Here is a 15,042-nt window from a genome sequence, read left to right on the forward strand (position 1 = left end):
ATTTTAAAATGGTACAATAACTGACTACTTAGAGCCTATCTAAGGCAATATACCAGGGGGACAGTTGCACCTCCCTGGACTTAGCTCAGATGCTGTCTGGAGAGCCAGAGTTGGAAACTCTCAGGAAGAGGTGCCCAATTGGAAACACTAGCTGGCTAGAGACAAAAGATGCATGTTTCTATTATCCAGGCTGAAAAATAAAATTTAACTAGAGCTGGGGAGAGGTAATGTGCCCACAGGACTTGGACTCTTCTCAGGGAGAATAACATGAGATGTCATTAGACCTTCACTGTGGTTTGCAACGCCTCCCTGCAGCTCATTTATGAGGTTATGCAACCAGTGTTCCTATAAAAAACAAGCTCATTCAGGCTTCCGGAAGTATCTGTCAGCTCAGCTACCTGGGAGTCTCTCGTCCTCTCTGCCCTCTGAACGCTGGCTGCCGCTGCCATGAAAGCTCATTACTTTCTCTTGGTGATGTTATTTTTCCTCTTCTCCCAGATGGAGCCAGGTAAGCTTTGGAAACTTGCTGATGGCTCTGGCTGGGACTGGAGACACAGGGGCTAAGGGGGAACAAGTCATGGCTACCTCCTGGTTTTGCAAGTCTAGCAACAGGAGAGCATCCTGAATGGCCTGTGGTTAACTGCTGGGCTACAGCAAAATGAACCTGGTAGGGGTTAGGAGTGAGTAGTGAGGGGTCTCCAAGTCATGATGTTTGTCCCTAGAATCTGGGATAGGTCTTGTGTGGGAGTCTGTTTTGCCTGTGGGAAGATCCTTCACAGCCTTTTGATCCAGGGAGACACACTAGCCTCAACTGGGTCCCTGGGCGGAGCATCCCTGAGTATCCTGCTGCAGGCAAAGTGCCACTGCCCCTTTGCCAGGCCAGCTCAGCCAGTTGTAAATGCCTGGAAACACCAGGTGAGGAGTCAAGAGATGGCCTTTCACATTCTTTGGTAGCCACATTGTTCTGGCAAGGAAATTTTACCAGTCAAATTGTAGGGCTTCACATGTGTCTAGAGGATGCCCACACTATCCGGGCCACCTGCCCCTGGCATTGGAGACAGGAGGACCCAGAAATAACGATGAAGGACATATTTTCCCCAAGGTCACCTCTCAGTATAACAATTGACAAAGTCATGTATTTCTGATCTTTATGTCCATATTTGTATCAGGAGGGTCCTGGGGAAGGAATCTTAGTTGTGAGATTCTCTGGAAAATCCTGTTTTGTTTTTCTTGGGGCTACCATGCTAGCTTCTGGGGGTGTGTGTTTCAAAAGAGATATGTCCCAGTTTTCCCATGTGAAATCTGGATCCCGACGCCTTCTCAACATACTGTTTTTCATAGTGAGGTCATGGCCCAGTAGAGAGGTAAAGAAATGTATTTAATAAGTTACACATTTTTAGGGTCTAGAAAATGCCAGCACATGCCGACTGCACAGGACATGCTATTTGATACACCTGTCTCGGCATGCATCGGGGGTGGAGTGGGAATGCTTTCACTGAGTGAGGAGAAACTTCCTTCTTGTGACCCAAATTCAAGAAAATTTAAGAGCATGTTTTTCAGAATGAAGACTTTTTTATTATGGTCTAGTATGCTAACTGTGACGCTAGGCAATTCATTCAAACCACAAAAAAATGACCACCTCACTAGGGTGGACAGGCTCAGTCATACTTCCTGATCCTCCATTATAAGAATGGATCCAGGAATACTTACCAGGTCTTGCTTAGAAACTCCTAGGTAGAGCCACTCTTCTGCATTCTTTTAGGATACAAATATCCTCGCTGTATAATCTGCCGGTACAAGAATTTTCCAGCCACTTCTCTGGAAATAACAAAGAGCAGAGCCTCTCTCACCCTCAAAGCCAATATGATGGTGCTCAGATCACTCCAAGGGTCCCCAGGGCCAAGGGGGACTATTGAGGAATACCTGCTCTACTGCAAGGTTCTATTTGACCACAAAAAAGATGCTGTTTAGTAAAAGTATTTTCCTCTGGGATTGATATGGTGATCTGGCCTTTATGCTATGGATGGGGAATGAAACTCGCCAGGTGTCTTTGCATTAACATGCAGGCTCCCGAGAGTCTCTAGAGCCAGGCTGCAGGTGGGTCTTGCATGTGTTTGGCTTAGAATTTGGGGTGTGAATTCTGAGAGTTCTTGTTTTGCTTTGTTTGGATACAGTCGTACTGTAGACTCTAGATAAAAATTATAGGTTTGTAGCATGCCAAATGCTGTTTGAGGGAATGCATATACTATGAACCAGTTAGGTCTAGCTAGATACTGTACCCTGTCTTATGACAATTGTCATTGTCAATGCTGTTGCTTTGTTCCTCCCATCCACACTGTCTCTAGACCTACACTGCCTGCTGTATTCAGTTTAGTGTGGGGGGTACTGGGTTCTGTTTCTGAAAGGCTGTATGGTCCTGGTCTGATTTCATGTCCTATCTGAGCCCTCCCAGACACCATTCCCACCACTCATTTCTGGTCCACAGGACCCCACAAGACAGGACCTTCTAGTTGACCAGCTTGTTTTCCTGAGAGATAAAGAAATGGGCTCCCCATCATCTCCCTGTACAAATAGTCTGTGAAAACAGAATGAAGTCAACATAAAAAGACCTCAGTCTCGGTCTTTGGAAACCAAGGGTAACTGAGGCTGCCACTGAGCAAATTCTTAGTGAGAAACAAACAGGTATGGATATTGCCAGGGGAAGAAGGAAGAGACAGAGACAGAGAGGTTTCCAACTGTCTGGAAAGCTTCAACTCGAGAAGAAAACACAGCACAAGCCGGGTATGCAAGGGAGTAACTCTACCTGCCCCGAGAAATGCTGCTGGGTTCAGCTGTCAAGAGACCTTGTAAGGAGACAACCTTTTCTGGGACATTAAGAAAGGCTTCTCTAAAGAGGTTGAGAGAGGAGAAGAAACAGATGTCATTTGATGGGCATGGTGTTTACAAACATTACTTCTTTCTCAAAGTTAACAATGGTGATACACCACATAAAATTTAGACTCCTGTCTTGTTACAAACACAGAAGACATAGTCTCCTTATCACAGTGGAATACCACTGATTAGGGACTGTTAACTCTACACAGAGGTCTCTATCCCAAGTCTCTGCAGACTCTATCACAACCTATCACTTTCCTTCAAACCCTTGGATGCAGAACTCTGAGATGCCTGGGTGCTGGGGCCATTGCACATGACAGGCAAGTGGATAGATGGCATACGTAAAAAGATGGAGAGAAATAAATCAATAGACATTTACACCAAGTCCTCATAATATTCCCAAGAGGAATCAATATCTACATTTTATGGATAAACAACAGTAGGTCAGGGAGTCAGTCCCAGACCTCAGCTCTTGTATGACTTCACAACAACTCTCAAAGCTTGGAGGTATACAGGGTTATGTGAGGAAGCACAGAGAAAGGGGATAGAAATCATATGAGCAAATCCATGGATGGTCAGGCTGTATCAAGATGTTTCATGAGGCAGGACACATCTGGGATGGGTTGGGACAAGGACAAAATGAAAAATGGCTTTTGAGATGCTGACTTGCCTAGAGACTGACTACAGACCAATCCACGGAGGTGGGACAATCACTAGGAACTCCCACCGTCAAAGTTATGTGTCCTCCTAGTGCACCTGTGACAATTAACAAAAGGTCAAAGAATCAATTCAGCCTACTGTTGCAAGCATTCACAGCTCCACAAGCTCCTCCCTTCCTTCCCTGAAAAGTCTATACACAACCCTGCTAGGTTGGGCTCATTCGCTGTATTAAATCAGGAAAATTACTCCAGGTGTTAGCACTGTGTAACCCCAGTTACCACCCTTTCCTCTCAAGTGTCTCATCCAGAAATTTTCACCCTGACCTGATAGTCCTAATTCGTTCTGCTTCTTCCACTTCCCATAAAAGCTTTTGGTAATAGAAATCCACCCGCTACGGTTTCCAGTATTCCATGTAGTTGGTGAGGGCCGCTAATTAGCAGGAGGTGGGACTCAACAGACGTACTCCAAAGCAGCATCAAAACAACACCATAGGTTTTGCTTTACAGCTATAGGGACAGCTTTGTGCCTGTCATCTGAGTGCCCCAGGTTGTCCTCCACTAGGGACCATGCCAGGCCTGCTCTACAGATCTTTTGATGACTCAGTCATGTTGATGACAAAAACACACATCCATTCAGATCCCCAACCCTGTATTCTTTCACTCACTTCCCAAGATTCCCGAAGAGATCAGAAGTCACACATTCCCTCTCAAGAAGAACCTGGACAGGCAGTGCATTCAAACTCCATGAAGTTGGAGAGAGTGCCGCTGAGGACTGAAGCCGGCCTTAGTTTCCCACTACACCGTGCTATTGAGATCTCCTTGAATTCAGAAGGAAGACTGACTTCCGTCTCAGTTGGCTTCCGCTTTTGTTGCTTTTTCTGGGAGTGGCAAATATGGCTGATTTCCCTCCTCCTCTCCTGACTACACAAACACCCCACCTCCAAGTCAACATTGACTTCTCTTTTAACATCTCCAGTTGGAGGAACCTGCTTCTTCCCGGCCCCTCCCCGGCATGCTGGCAGCAAATTCCCTTGCCTTGTCCTGGAGGAAGACTTTCTCCCAATAGCAGGATAGCAAGGATTCTGACAGGCTCTTTCGTTGTCTGTGATTTACATTCAGTCTCTGCTTATGATCAGGCCCACTGTGTGGATACACAGTCACAATTAGGAAGATCCAGAAGGTTCCCCTGCATCTGAGTTTCTCTTTCATGTTTCCCTTCTACTCTCTATTCCATGCCCCCCCGACTTCCCTGCGCATGCGTGTTTCAATGCTAAGTCCACCTGTAGACATGAGAGACGTGTGAACCAGGGTCTCAACTTTTCCCGAACCGTTATCCTTTTGCAATCCATTCCGCTTCAGCCTGAAAGTAGTCTACTCTAAAAATGTTTATCTTCTCATCAGAAATCCTTCAAAATTCCTTTGTATTGCTTTTGAACTTCACATTTGCCTATAATTAGACTATCACACTATCTCAGAGTCCCACCCGTGGAGTTCAGGGGGTTTTTGCAGCAGAGAAACTGAGGACCCAAAATCTCACATCTGCAGCCTGATCTGTGCATGTTCATCTTCAGATTTCCACTCTCCCTGTATCTTAGTTCCCAAAAGTCTCCCTAAGAAAATTTATTTTCACATCCTCTTCTGTAAAGATCAAAGATGGCACTCAATCTTTTAATATATCTTTTTCATTAGTGTGATTTGTTATTCTTCCTTGAATTCTTAAGCCTCTGCCCTATGCTAGGTCATGTTTGGCCTCAGTGGCATGAAAGGACCTTGTTGCTTCTGTTTTGGACGGATTTACTTTCTAATGATTGCAGGAGAGCCAACTCTGCCCTGCTCATTACCTCTAAACATTTTTCTTCCCTCCCCCACTCTTCACTATGACCCCCTGAAAGTATTTTCTTCCCCCCAGTTCTCCAACACAGCTCTTAGGATGTATTTCCTTCCATTCCCACCCCTCATTCTCCACCACAGTCCACGGGATGTATTTTTTTCTTCATCTCCTAGTAGAGAATCGCTTTTGCTCTTCCATCTGCCAACTTGTAGTACTTGACAATAAAAAAAAAGGGCTGCTGTAATACTAGCGCCCTGAGATAGGATGACTGCAATGCCACGATCTTAGCCATGGGGCAGAACAGAAAGTAGCTCGATCCTGATGCCCAGGAAATGAAACATTGGTATCCCATGTAGGAATGATTAACTTGACCTAAGTTCCAGGACAAATGGGAGTGGAGAGATGGATGTCATTAAGATGTATTATATGAAAATATAAAATTATCAAAGAATGTATTAATAATTACAGAATAATTATTGGGTGGAGATTTAGGATGCCAGGCATAAAAGGCAAGATTGTACATCATATTTATACAAAATTACATTTTTGTGGGTTTATGATAATAAACTTGAAAAATTGCTAGAAAAACCAAACTCATTGACACAAATGCCTTTTGTGAGTCTCAGTACAGTTAAGTTGGCAGTGGAAACGAACCACACTACCTGCTCAGATGAGCCTGAGAACATTGTCTCCAGAGTTAATCACGGTCCATTTGTAGCAGAGACCCCCCAGATCTGGACCTTGGCCATGTGATGGATAGCATAGAGGACATTCTGAGACTCTTTAATGCAGAAATGTGAACTTTCTCCCTCAAACTGATAACTAAGCAGATTACAAACCAGAATGTGTCTCCCCAGTCACTTTGCTTTGCATAGATATTTTAGTTGATACAGTTGAGTTTTGTACAGCCAGATGAAGGTCATTTGAAGGAAAACTCATTTTCATGAGAGCAGATCTGGCAGAAACATAACTTTCGTGATTTGACTGAGTTTGATTTGGTTGTGATGGAACAATGGTCAGTTCATTCACTCTCTCTGAGCCTCAGTTTCCCTGTCCGCAAGTTAGGTAAACAGTGTATTCCTTGGATGGCTAGAACAGAACAACTCAAATTTATTAGTCAACATGAAGGGAAAATGAACAGCCTTGGGGTATGAAAACTGGGGAGATCTGATGACCTGGGTTCCCCTGATGTCAATCTGAGAGGTGTGGTGGTCTATGATGGGTCACACGGGAGACTTGTTCTAGGGCAGAGTATAACTAGAAAACTGACGTCACACTAACTATACAAAGTAACTGGTTCTGTTGTGTCATTTTCGTAAATGCATGCAATGTTCTGTGATTGTACTCAAAACCCATGACTCTCCCAATCCTGCCTCACCTTCTCCCCTTCTACAGCCTCAGCAGCACCACTCTTACTACCATGGCACCCTCTTTCCACATATAAGAGACAACATTCAATACATAACCTTTGTAGGTCTGGCTTTACTCATTAACATGACAATCTCTGACTCCAAATCCCTGAGTTTGATTCCAGCACTTCAAAAATACATATTTCTATAAAGTTGGGTTGTTTTCTAGTTTATAGTTCCTGGAATAAACTATAAATGTGCAGCCAAATCTGATCTAGATACACATTGTTCATAAATGTTTTACATGACAGTGTTTGGGTCCACACTCCCTGGGTTTGAGTCCAACACCTCAAAAATATATTCCTATAAAGTTGGGTTATTTTGTAGTTTAAAGTTCCTAGAATAAATTATAATTGAGCAGCCAAATCTGAATACACACTGTTCATAAATGTTTACCATATAAAGATGAAAGATTTCTAACCCAGGGTTGGATCACACAACTAAGACACACGTTGAGTATTAGGTAAATACTCTGTCAGTCATCAGGAGAAATCACAGATAAAATACTCTTCAGAGATTGGAAATATCTCTGTCCTGAAAACACATATAGAAAGTATAATTTCAGAAATGCAACAAATTACTATGTGGTTCAATGATTATAATGATGTAAAATGAACTGAAATTAAGTTTTTTTTGAGAAAATTTAAAAAAACCGATACTAAGTTCATAGCTCTTTGTACCCTTAATATAAGAGATGATTAGAACTAATGATATAATTACTGCCTGTCTTTTCAAACTAACACATATTAAATATACAATACAGTAGGATTCATATGACATTTTTGCATGAATATTATGGACTTTGGTCAAATTTACCCATGTATCACTCCATTCCTACCCCACTTTCCTATATAATATTCCTAATCCCCTTTCTTCTTCATGCCCTCATTTATGTTCCCAGGTTCCATATAGCAGAGCTCACCCATGATGCTTGACTCTGAGTTGGTTTATTCCTCTCACTCTCCTTTCTGGTGCTTTCTTTCTTTCTTTCTTTTTTTTTTTTTTTGGTCTATATGTTTATTTATTTATTTACTTATTTATTTATTTATAAAAATTTCCACTTTCTCCCCTCCTCCCAATACCCTCCCATTCCCCCCACTCCCTCTCCTCCTCCCTCTCCAGTCCTAAGAGCAGTCAGAGTTTCCTGCCCTGTGGGAAGTTCAAGTTCCTCCCCCTTCCTTCCAGGTCTAGGAAGGTGAGCTTCCAAACAGACTAGGATCCCAAAAAGCCAGTACATGCAGACAAAACAAGACCCAGTGCCATTGTCAATGGCTTCTCAGTCAGCCCCCATGTCAGCCACATTCAGAGAATCCTGTTTGATCACATGCTCGTTCAGTCCCAGTCCAGCTGACCTTGGTGAGCTCCCATTAGATCAGTCCCCATGTATCAGTGAGTGAACGCACCCCTCGTGGTCCTGACTTCCTTTCTCATGTTCTCCCTCCTTCTGCTCCTCATTTGGACCTTGGGGGCTCAGTCCAGTTCCCCAATGTGGGTCTCCGTCTCTATCTCCATCCATCATCGGATGAGGGTTCCCTCTGATCCTACCTTCTTTGAGAGGCAGGAATCAAATCTTATACATGTGAGTATGCAGTGTCCTCAGTATCAGTTACACAACCCTGGTCTCTGTGGCTTGTCACAGTGATAGAAAATTAACCAAGACATCAGCCCTTCCTCACCATGATGGAGTCTATCCCTATGAAACAGTAAGACAAAACAAACCCTCTTCTCTTCTTAAATTGTTTTTGCTTTTGCCATGGTATCCTATCACAGCAAAAGATAAGTAACTTAAGTGAAGTTGATACCACAAAAGTGGAGTTGATACCATAAAGAACAAGACCATGTCATATTTCTGAAGAGTGTGGGAGAACTTTTGAACTTTAGACTAGAGAAGTCACTGAATTCTGTATACAGAGATAACTGAGCTGTTCAGAATGCCGGAGGCCTGGATCTTGAGGTTTCAGACTAGAAAATGATACAGATTGTACCTGAGCTAGAGGTCATTCATAAAATTTTTACCAAAATGTCTGACTGCGTTCTGCCCATGGCCTGAGAATTTGTGTGAGGCTAAATTAAAAAGCAATGGACTGTTGTGGTTTGTTGTTGTTGCTATTGCTGTTGTTGTTGTTGTTGTTGAGGACATTTTAACATAGTGCAGGGTTGAGTCTGCAGCATGGTTGTTAGTGATGACAGCTATGAAGTCTACAATTAAAAGGGGCAACAAACATGGTAGGGAGAAATAAAAATGTGCAGTTTGGGAAGCAAAGGACACTGGGAAAACTAAGACTTCGGTCGTGTGCTGAAAAAGGGTTCGTAATTGTTACAGAAAAGCTACATGATCTGCACAAGAACAACAGGAAAGGTTCTGTGAGGGCTTGGCCACACTCAGATGGGCCGCCATGTTCTGAGGGCTTGGCCACACTCAGGTGGACCGCCATGTTCTGAGGGCTTGCCCACACTTGGGTGGGCCTCCACGTTATGAGAGAGCTGCATTCCGAGGCTTCTGCAGCTGATGTCCAAGTGGTTAGGAGCCATCTCCAGCTGGAAACAGAACTTGAAAGTGTTGTTCAGGTGTTTCTTGTTTTGAAGACAAAAACTTTGCAAGATGAAAGGGGCCATGGCTTTTTCCTCTGCACTTTCAGAGAACTAAGGAGATCAGGCAATGTGCGGCAGGTCTAGAGTTCCTTCAAGGGATCCCCGAAAAGCCGTTGCATGAGGCTGTCATAGTGAAGCCTGGGTTGTGGCTGAGATCCCATGATATTTGAGATACCAAAGTCAGGAAATATCTGAAGGAGAATTGCATACAGGAAATGGAATAAGAAATCAGCCTAAAGGGAAAAGTGTATGTGTAGGCAGCAAAGCTGTATGATCAGTTCCATCTAAACCCATTGAAGCTGAGGCTTCGGTTGCTGTACGTGGACCTACAGAATTTGGTTCATCCATGATGGCTTTAAGTTTGGCTTTGGTCTAATATTTCCTTGCTATGCCCATATTCCTCCATTTTGAATAGCAATATGTACTCTATTCAGTGTTCAAAGTGTGTGCTTTGTCATTTCTACAGCTGTCATAGTTAAGAGATGGCATTGGGTCTCGGAAGAGACTCTGGATATTGGAAGAGCGCCTGGACTGGTAAAGACTATGAGGGCCTTTGAAGTTGGATTAAATGCATTCTCATCATGAGATGACCATGAGCTCAAGGAGGCCATAGGGAGAATGTTGTGGTTTGAATATCCCCCAGAGGCTCACAAATCTGAACATGGCGTCACAAGTAGATGGCTTTGGTGGGGGTGGACTCTGGAAGCATTGGGAGGGACAGCCTTGATGGGGGAAGAAGTCACTGACTTCTGAGGGTTTTTAAGCTCACTCCATTTCCTGTTCTCTCCCACTACTTCCTGTGAAATGTGATCAGCTGGCTCCCTGCTCCAGGCGTCATGCTTTTCTTGACTGTTGTCAGGTTTTCCTCACTGTGATAGGCTTTATCTCCAATCCCAGAACTAGAAACCAGAATAAATCCCTTTCTCCTTTAAGTTGATTTTGGTCATGATATTTTATCACAGCAACAGAAAAGAAATTAGTAGAAATATTACATTAAATTAAAAAAAAGGGAGAATACATACAGTCATCCCCTTCCTGATATTAAAGGAAATATTCTCAACTTTTCCCCATCCAGTATAATGTTGGTGTGAGTTTGCCACATATAATCCTTGTTACGTGGAAGCCGGATCCTTCTATTCCTGCTTTCTTCAGGGTTTTAGCATAGTGGATATTAAGTTTTCTCAAAGTCATTTTCTGCATCTATTGTCATGACCATGAAAAGCTTTTCTCTTCATTATATTTATGGACTGCACTGCACAGATGCTGAGCCACTCTTGCACACATGGAATGAAATAAACTTGGTCATCACATATTGACTTTTGAATGTGTTATTGAATTCAGTTTGCAAGGATTTTATTCAGAATTTTTGTTTATGTTCATCAAGGAAATTGGTATATAGTTTTCTTTTATTGCTAAATTTTTTCTAATTTTGCATTGGTCTAATAACTACTTTGGATAATTAATTTGGAAATGTTCTTTTTCTTATTTTATGAAATAGTGTGAGGATCTCTAAATACCTGGAAGAAAGTTTTGGTAAATTTCGCCCATATTGGGTTTTTCTTTGTTGATTATTCCTTCAGTCTCGTTGCTCACTGTAGATCTACATCATCTCAATCCAGTATTTAGAGGTCAAATGTGTCTAAGAATATATCCATTCCTACTACAATACATGGTTTATGTCAGTATCATTTCCCAGGTATTCTGCAGTGGCTCTTCTGGATCTCAGAAGTTTCTAATGTAATATTCCCTCGTTCATCTCCAATATTATTGCCTTTGTTTTACTTTCTTTTACTTCATTTTTTGGCTAATGTGACTATGAATTTGTCCATCATGATTATCTTTTCAAAGAAACAATTCTGTTTCATTGATACTTTGCACTGTTTGTTGGTTTAAATTTCATTACTTGCAACTCTATTTACTGTTTTATTTCTTTGTTACTAATTTAACATTTGGATTGTTGGCATTACCTTTTTAGTATGTTAACTTGTGTCATTAGCTTACTTGCGGTCTTACTTTTTTATTGTAAGAGCTGATAGCTATAATGTCCTTACAGTGCCCATTGCTATATCTATGGGTTACAGCAATTATGCAAGTTTCATTTGCTTCTATGAAGTTTTAATCCCTTCCCCAATTTCTTCAGTAACATACTGATTTTTCAAGAGCAATTTTCATATTTTTCAGTATATTCATGAGTTTGTTCCTTTTCTCTTGTGGTTAATTCTATTTTTATTTTATTGTAATCTGGTAAATTTTATTCTATTGTAATCTGATAAAATACAAAAAATATTTCAACAAATGTTTGTTTAAACTTACTTTGCGTACTTTAGAGCCTTGGGTTGCAATAGTACATGAAGTCCTTACAATCACTGGCTCTATGTTACAATTACTCTAAAGTTTCTGTGTTCATTTTTGTCTTGGATATTATCAACTCACACTAGGGTACAGGTAACATACATTAGCAGTGAATCTTAACATCTCCCTCTCTCTTTATGCCCAATAGTGTTTGTTTCATGAAACTGAATCCACCAAATGATGAATATATATTTACAATCATGACATCGTTCTTCTACAATTTTTTGAGGTTTTCATACATGAGAACTCTTTTTATATCATGTCTACCCCAATCTTTCCCCTTTCAACTCTTCCTGCATTCCCCCACTCCCTCTCAAGCTTACTACCACTTCTTTGATTGTTAGTGTTACATACATATGTAAATATACATGCACATATATATGTAAACACAAACTGCTAGTGTTGCTTATGTGTATGTGTATTTAGGGCTGGATAACCTATCTTGGGCTCATTCCTGGCAAAAGACTCGCTCTCTCTCAGCAGCTATTAATTGCTTATAACTCTTCATCTATGAATGGGGCCTTATGAGATTTCCCTATCCATATTGTAATGTCAACCTATGTTGCTATTAAGGTCTTGTTTAAGCAACTATATTGCTATGATCTCATGGGTGCAGCTCTCTGTTATATACTGAATAATCTGTCTCTCAGAAAGTATCCTGACCATTTGTTCTTACACGCCTCCCATCACCTTCATTACATCTTCTTGATTGGTTGCTACCTTTATTACTATGTAGTAACATGCTTCATCACTCATGACTAATTTGTGTTTAGAGTCCACTTGGTTGGGTAGGAATATAGCTACTGCTGCTTGGTTTTAGAGCATTATTTTGCTTATGTTCACTTAGCAAATAATTTCCCATCCTTTCCCTTTAAGTTTGTATGTGTCTTTTCCAGTGCAATTTGATTTTAAAGACAACAAACAGTTGGTTCTTATCCTTAGTCCAATAAACTACCATGACCTTTAATTATAAAATTAAGGACATTTGTGTCTACTAATATTGTTGAAAGGTTGTGCTAATTCCAACATTATTTTCCTGGTTGTTTGAGAACTTGATCTTTTTTTCCCACCCTTATTCATTGTAGCAATTTGCTGTGTTATTGAGTTGAAATTTTGATTCTTCCCTGACTCTCATTTTTACCATTCATAAATCTCATAAAATTTATCCCTTCCCAGAATTCCGTGATTATCACCATCTGTATCCATCATCTGTGCATAGGATGCTTTTAAGAATCTTCTACCATGCTATCAAACCGGTCATGAACTGTTTTAGCTGGTGACGGCCCTGAAAGTGTCTCTACAGCTCTAAGAGTATAGAAAAATATCCAATTCACAGTCATTTGTCTGGTTGACCTTGACTCTATTTGGGCCTCCTATGTTTATACAGCAGAGAAGCTATGTATGTGTAGGTGTGTTTGTGTAGATACTGTTATATAATATAATATATGCAACATTACATAATATCCATATACATTTAATGCATCAATTAATTCCTTGACAGTTGAAGTGGAACGTGTCAGATGGAGGGAACGCTTATCAAATAATCTCGCACTAGCTCCGAACAGGGTATACTAAGGTTTTTCTTTATTAAAAGAGAAACTCACAGATCACAATGAGGAAACAGGAGTGAAGTCCAACATGTAGGGGTGATGAGCAGAAAGAGGCCTAGTGAGCATCCTGCAGGTTTTTGGTATCCAAAGCCACGCCCAACCTGGTCCAGTCTCTCAAAGGCCATTGGCTGAAGGAGGTTCCCCATCAGACAGACTCATGCATTGTATTTTGATTATATTTACCCCACTCCCAAAATTCCTCCCATATGCACACCCCATTCCTTCCGCACCTGACTTCTTTTTAACCCTGAGTCAAATTAGTGTTGCCTATAGTTGAGTGTGTAACCATCTACTAGGGTATAATTAATGTACGAGGGACACACCCTTAAAGAACACTAACTATCCCTCTCCTGGAACCTAGAAATTATCAACAGCTTCATGACCACATCCCCCTACAAGGTTAAGTGAGACAAATTTATAAACATAATATTTTATTTACTGTTTGAATGAATACAATGTATTTTGTTTGTATTCACTCTCCCATTATTCCCTTGACTCCTCCGAGGTCACCTCTCCCAGTTTCTCATCTCACGCCCCTCTTTAAATGATGCACTGAATTCAATTTATGGTTACATTTACTTATGGGTTTGGTACCACCTACTGGAGCATGGTTGACTACCAGGAGCTATATTCTTTTTTTTTTCTTTTTTTTTAAGAATCTTCTTCCTCTAGAAGCTATCAACTGCCAATAGTTCCTTGGTTGGGGGTGGGGTTTGTGAGCCCCTTCTTCATACTGGAATAGTGAAGTGTGTCTTCCTTAGGGGCCTCAAGGTTAATTTCACAGAAATTGCCTCTAAGAATTCTTTTATGTGCTACCAGGTTGCCTGCCTTGCATTTCCCAATTATTCTCTCATTTTTGGGGTAAAAACTGAAAGTCTAAACATGCCTGTTCTCCCCTTGTAGGTGCCGGTATTCTCACGAGTCTTGGACGCAGAACAGATCAATACCGATGCCTCCAACACGGAGGATTCTGTCTCCGCTCCAGCTGCCCTTCTAATACCAGGCTACAGGGAACCTGTAAGCCAGATAAGCCCAACTGTTGTAGGAGTTGACAGTGACTTGAAGAATGAGCATAAAAGCCAAGCGAGGGATATACAATTAGTATTTTAATAAAGGATCTGCTTTCCAAGCTGATTTCCATCAGATTAGAATGAATTTCATGTCTCAGTTTAGAAGAGGTTTTTAAAAGTGTAAGACTGAAGTCTAAAGATTAAAACAGAGGTTGGAAAATCTAGAACAGCTGCTTGGCCCTGAGTAATGATGGTCACAATTTGAGGGATGTCACTTTTATTTGATTTTTATCACCAAACTACATGTACCCGGCACAGGGATGTCACACCGAAATGAACAGTGGACACAGCTATCAGACCTCCTGGGGCCAAACAGGATGAATCTTCCATGGCCACAGCAGTCAGTTAAGTGAGGCTCCATCTGCAGATCCAGGACCAATGTCTCTTCCTGAAGGGTTCAGGGCAGTGGATGGATTAAGTATCTGAGTATCAGAACCTCATTTATAACTGTAAATTGTCCCATGGAAGCTCATCCTCCGGGAATAATGTCTGTATTTCCAGATAAGCACTTTTTAAAAAAGATTCATGCACAACTCTCAAGCCCAGCTTTGTTCCACAAGTCTGCCTTAGGACTGGACCTTCTGTAGTTCAGGTCTTCTCGCTGCCGTGCCTACAGATGCCCCTAGTGGACAAAAGCAGTCATGG

General features: G+C 41.5%; 1 protein-coding gene across 1 annotated transcript; it reads left to right on the top strand.

Moving 5' to 3' along the window:
- The first annotated feature begins 348 nt into the window (after positions 1 to 348).
- On the top strand, positions 349 to 14,470 carry Defb1 (defensin beta 1). The gene is made up of 2 exons (XM_048456279.3): positions 349 to 508; positions 14,231 to 14,470. Exons 1-2 carry the CDS (start codon positions 448 to 450, stop codon positions 14,377 to 14,379), a joined length of 210 nt encoding a protein of 69 aa, XP_048312236.1. The 5' UTR covers positions 349 to 447; the 3' UTR covers positions 14,380 to 14,470.
- The last annotated feature ends 572 nt before the right edge of the window (positions 14,471 to 15,042 follow it).

This window comes from Myodes glareolus, chromosome 23, assembly GCF_982192425.1.
Source record: "Myodes glareolus chromosome 23, mMyoGla1.1, whole genome shotgun sequence".
NCBI lineage: Eukaryota > Metazoa > Chordata > Mammalia > Rodentia > Cricetidae > Myodes > Myodes glareolus.

Excerpts from the sequence above, each read along its gene's own strand:
- Defb1 (XM_048456279.3), top strand. The coding sequence starts at position 448 with ATGAAAGCTCATTACTTTCTCTTGGTGATGTTATTTTTCCTCTTCTCC. Across the intron at positions 509-14,230 it reads CTTCTCCCAGATGGAGCCAG|GTGCCGGTATTCTCACGAGT; the intron begins GTAAGCTTTGGA and ends CTCCCCTTGTAG.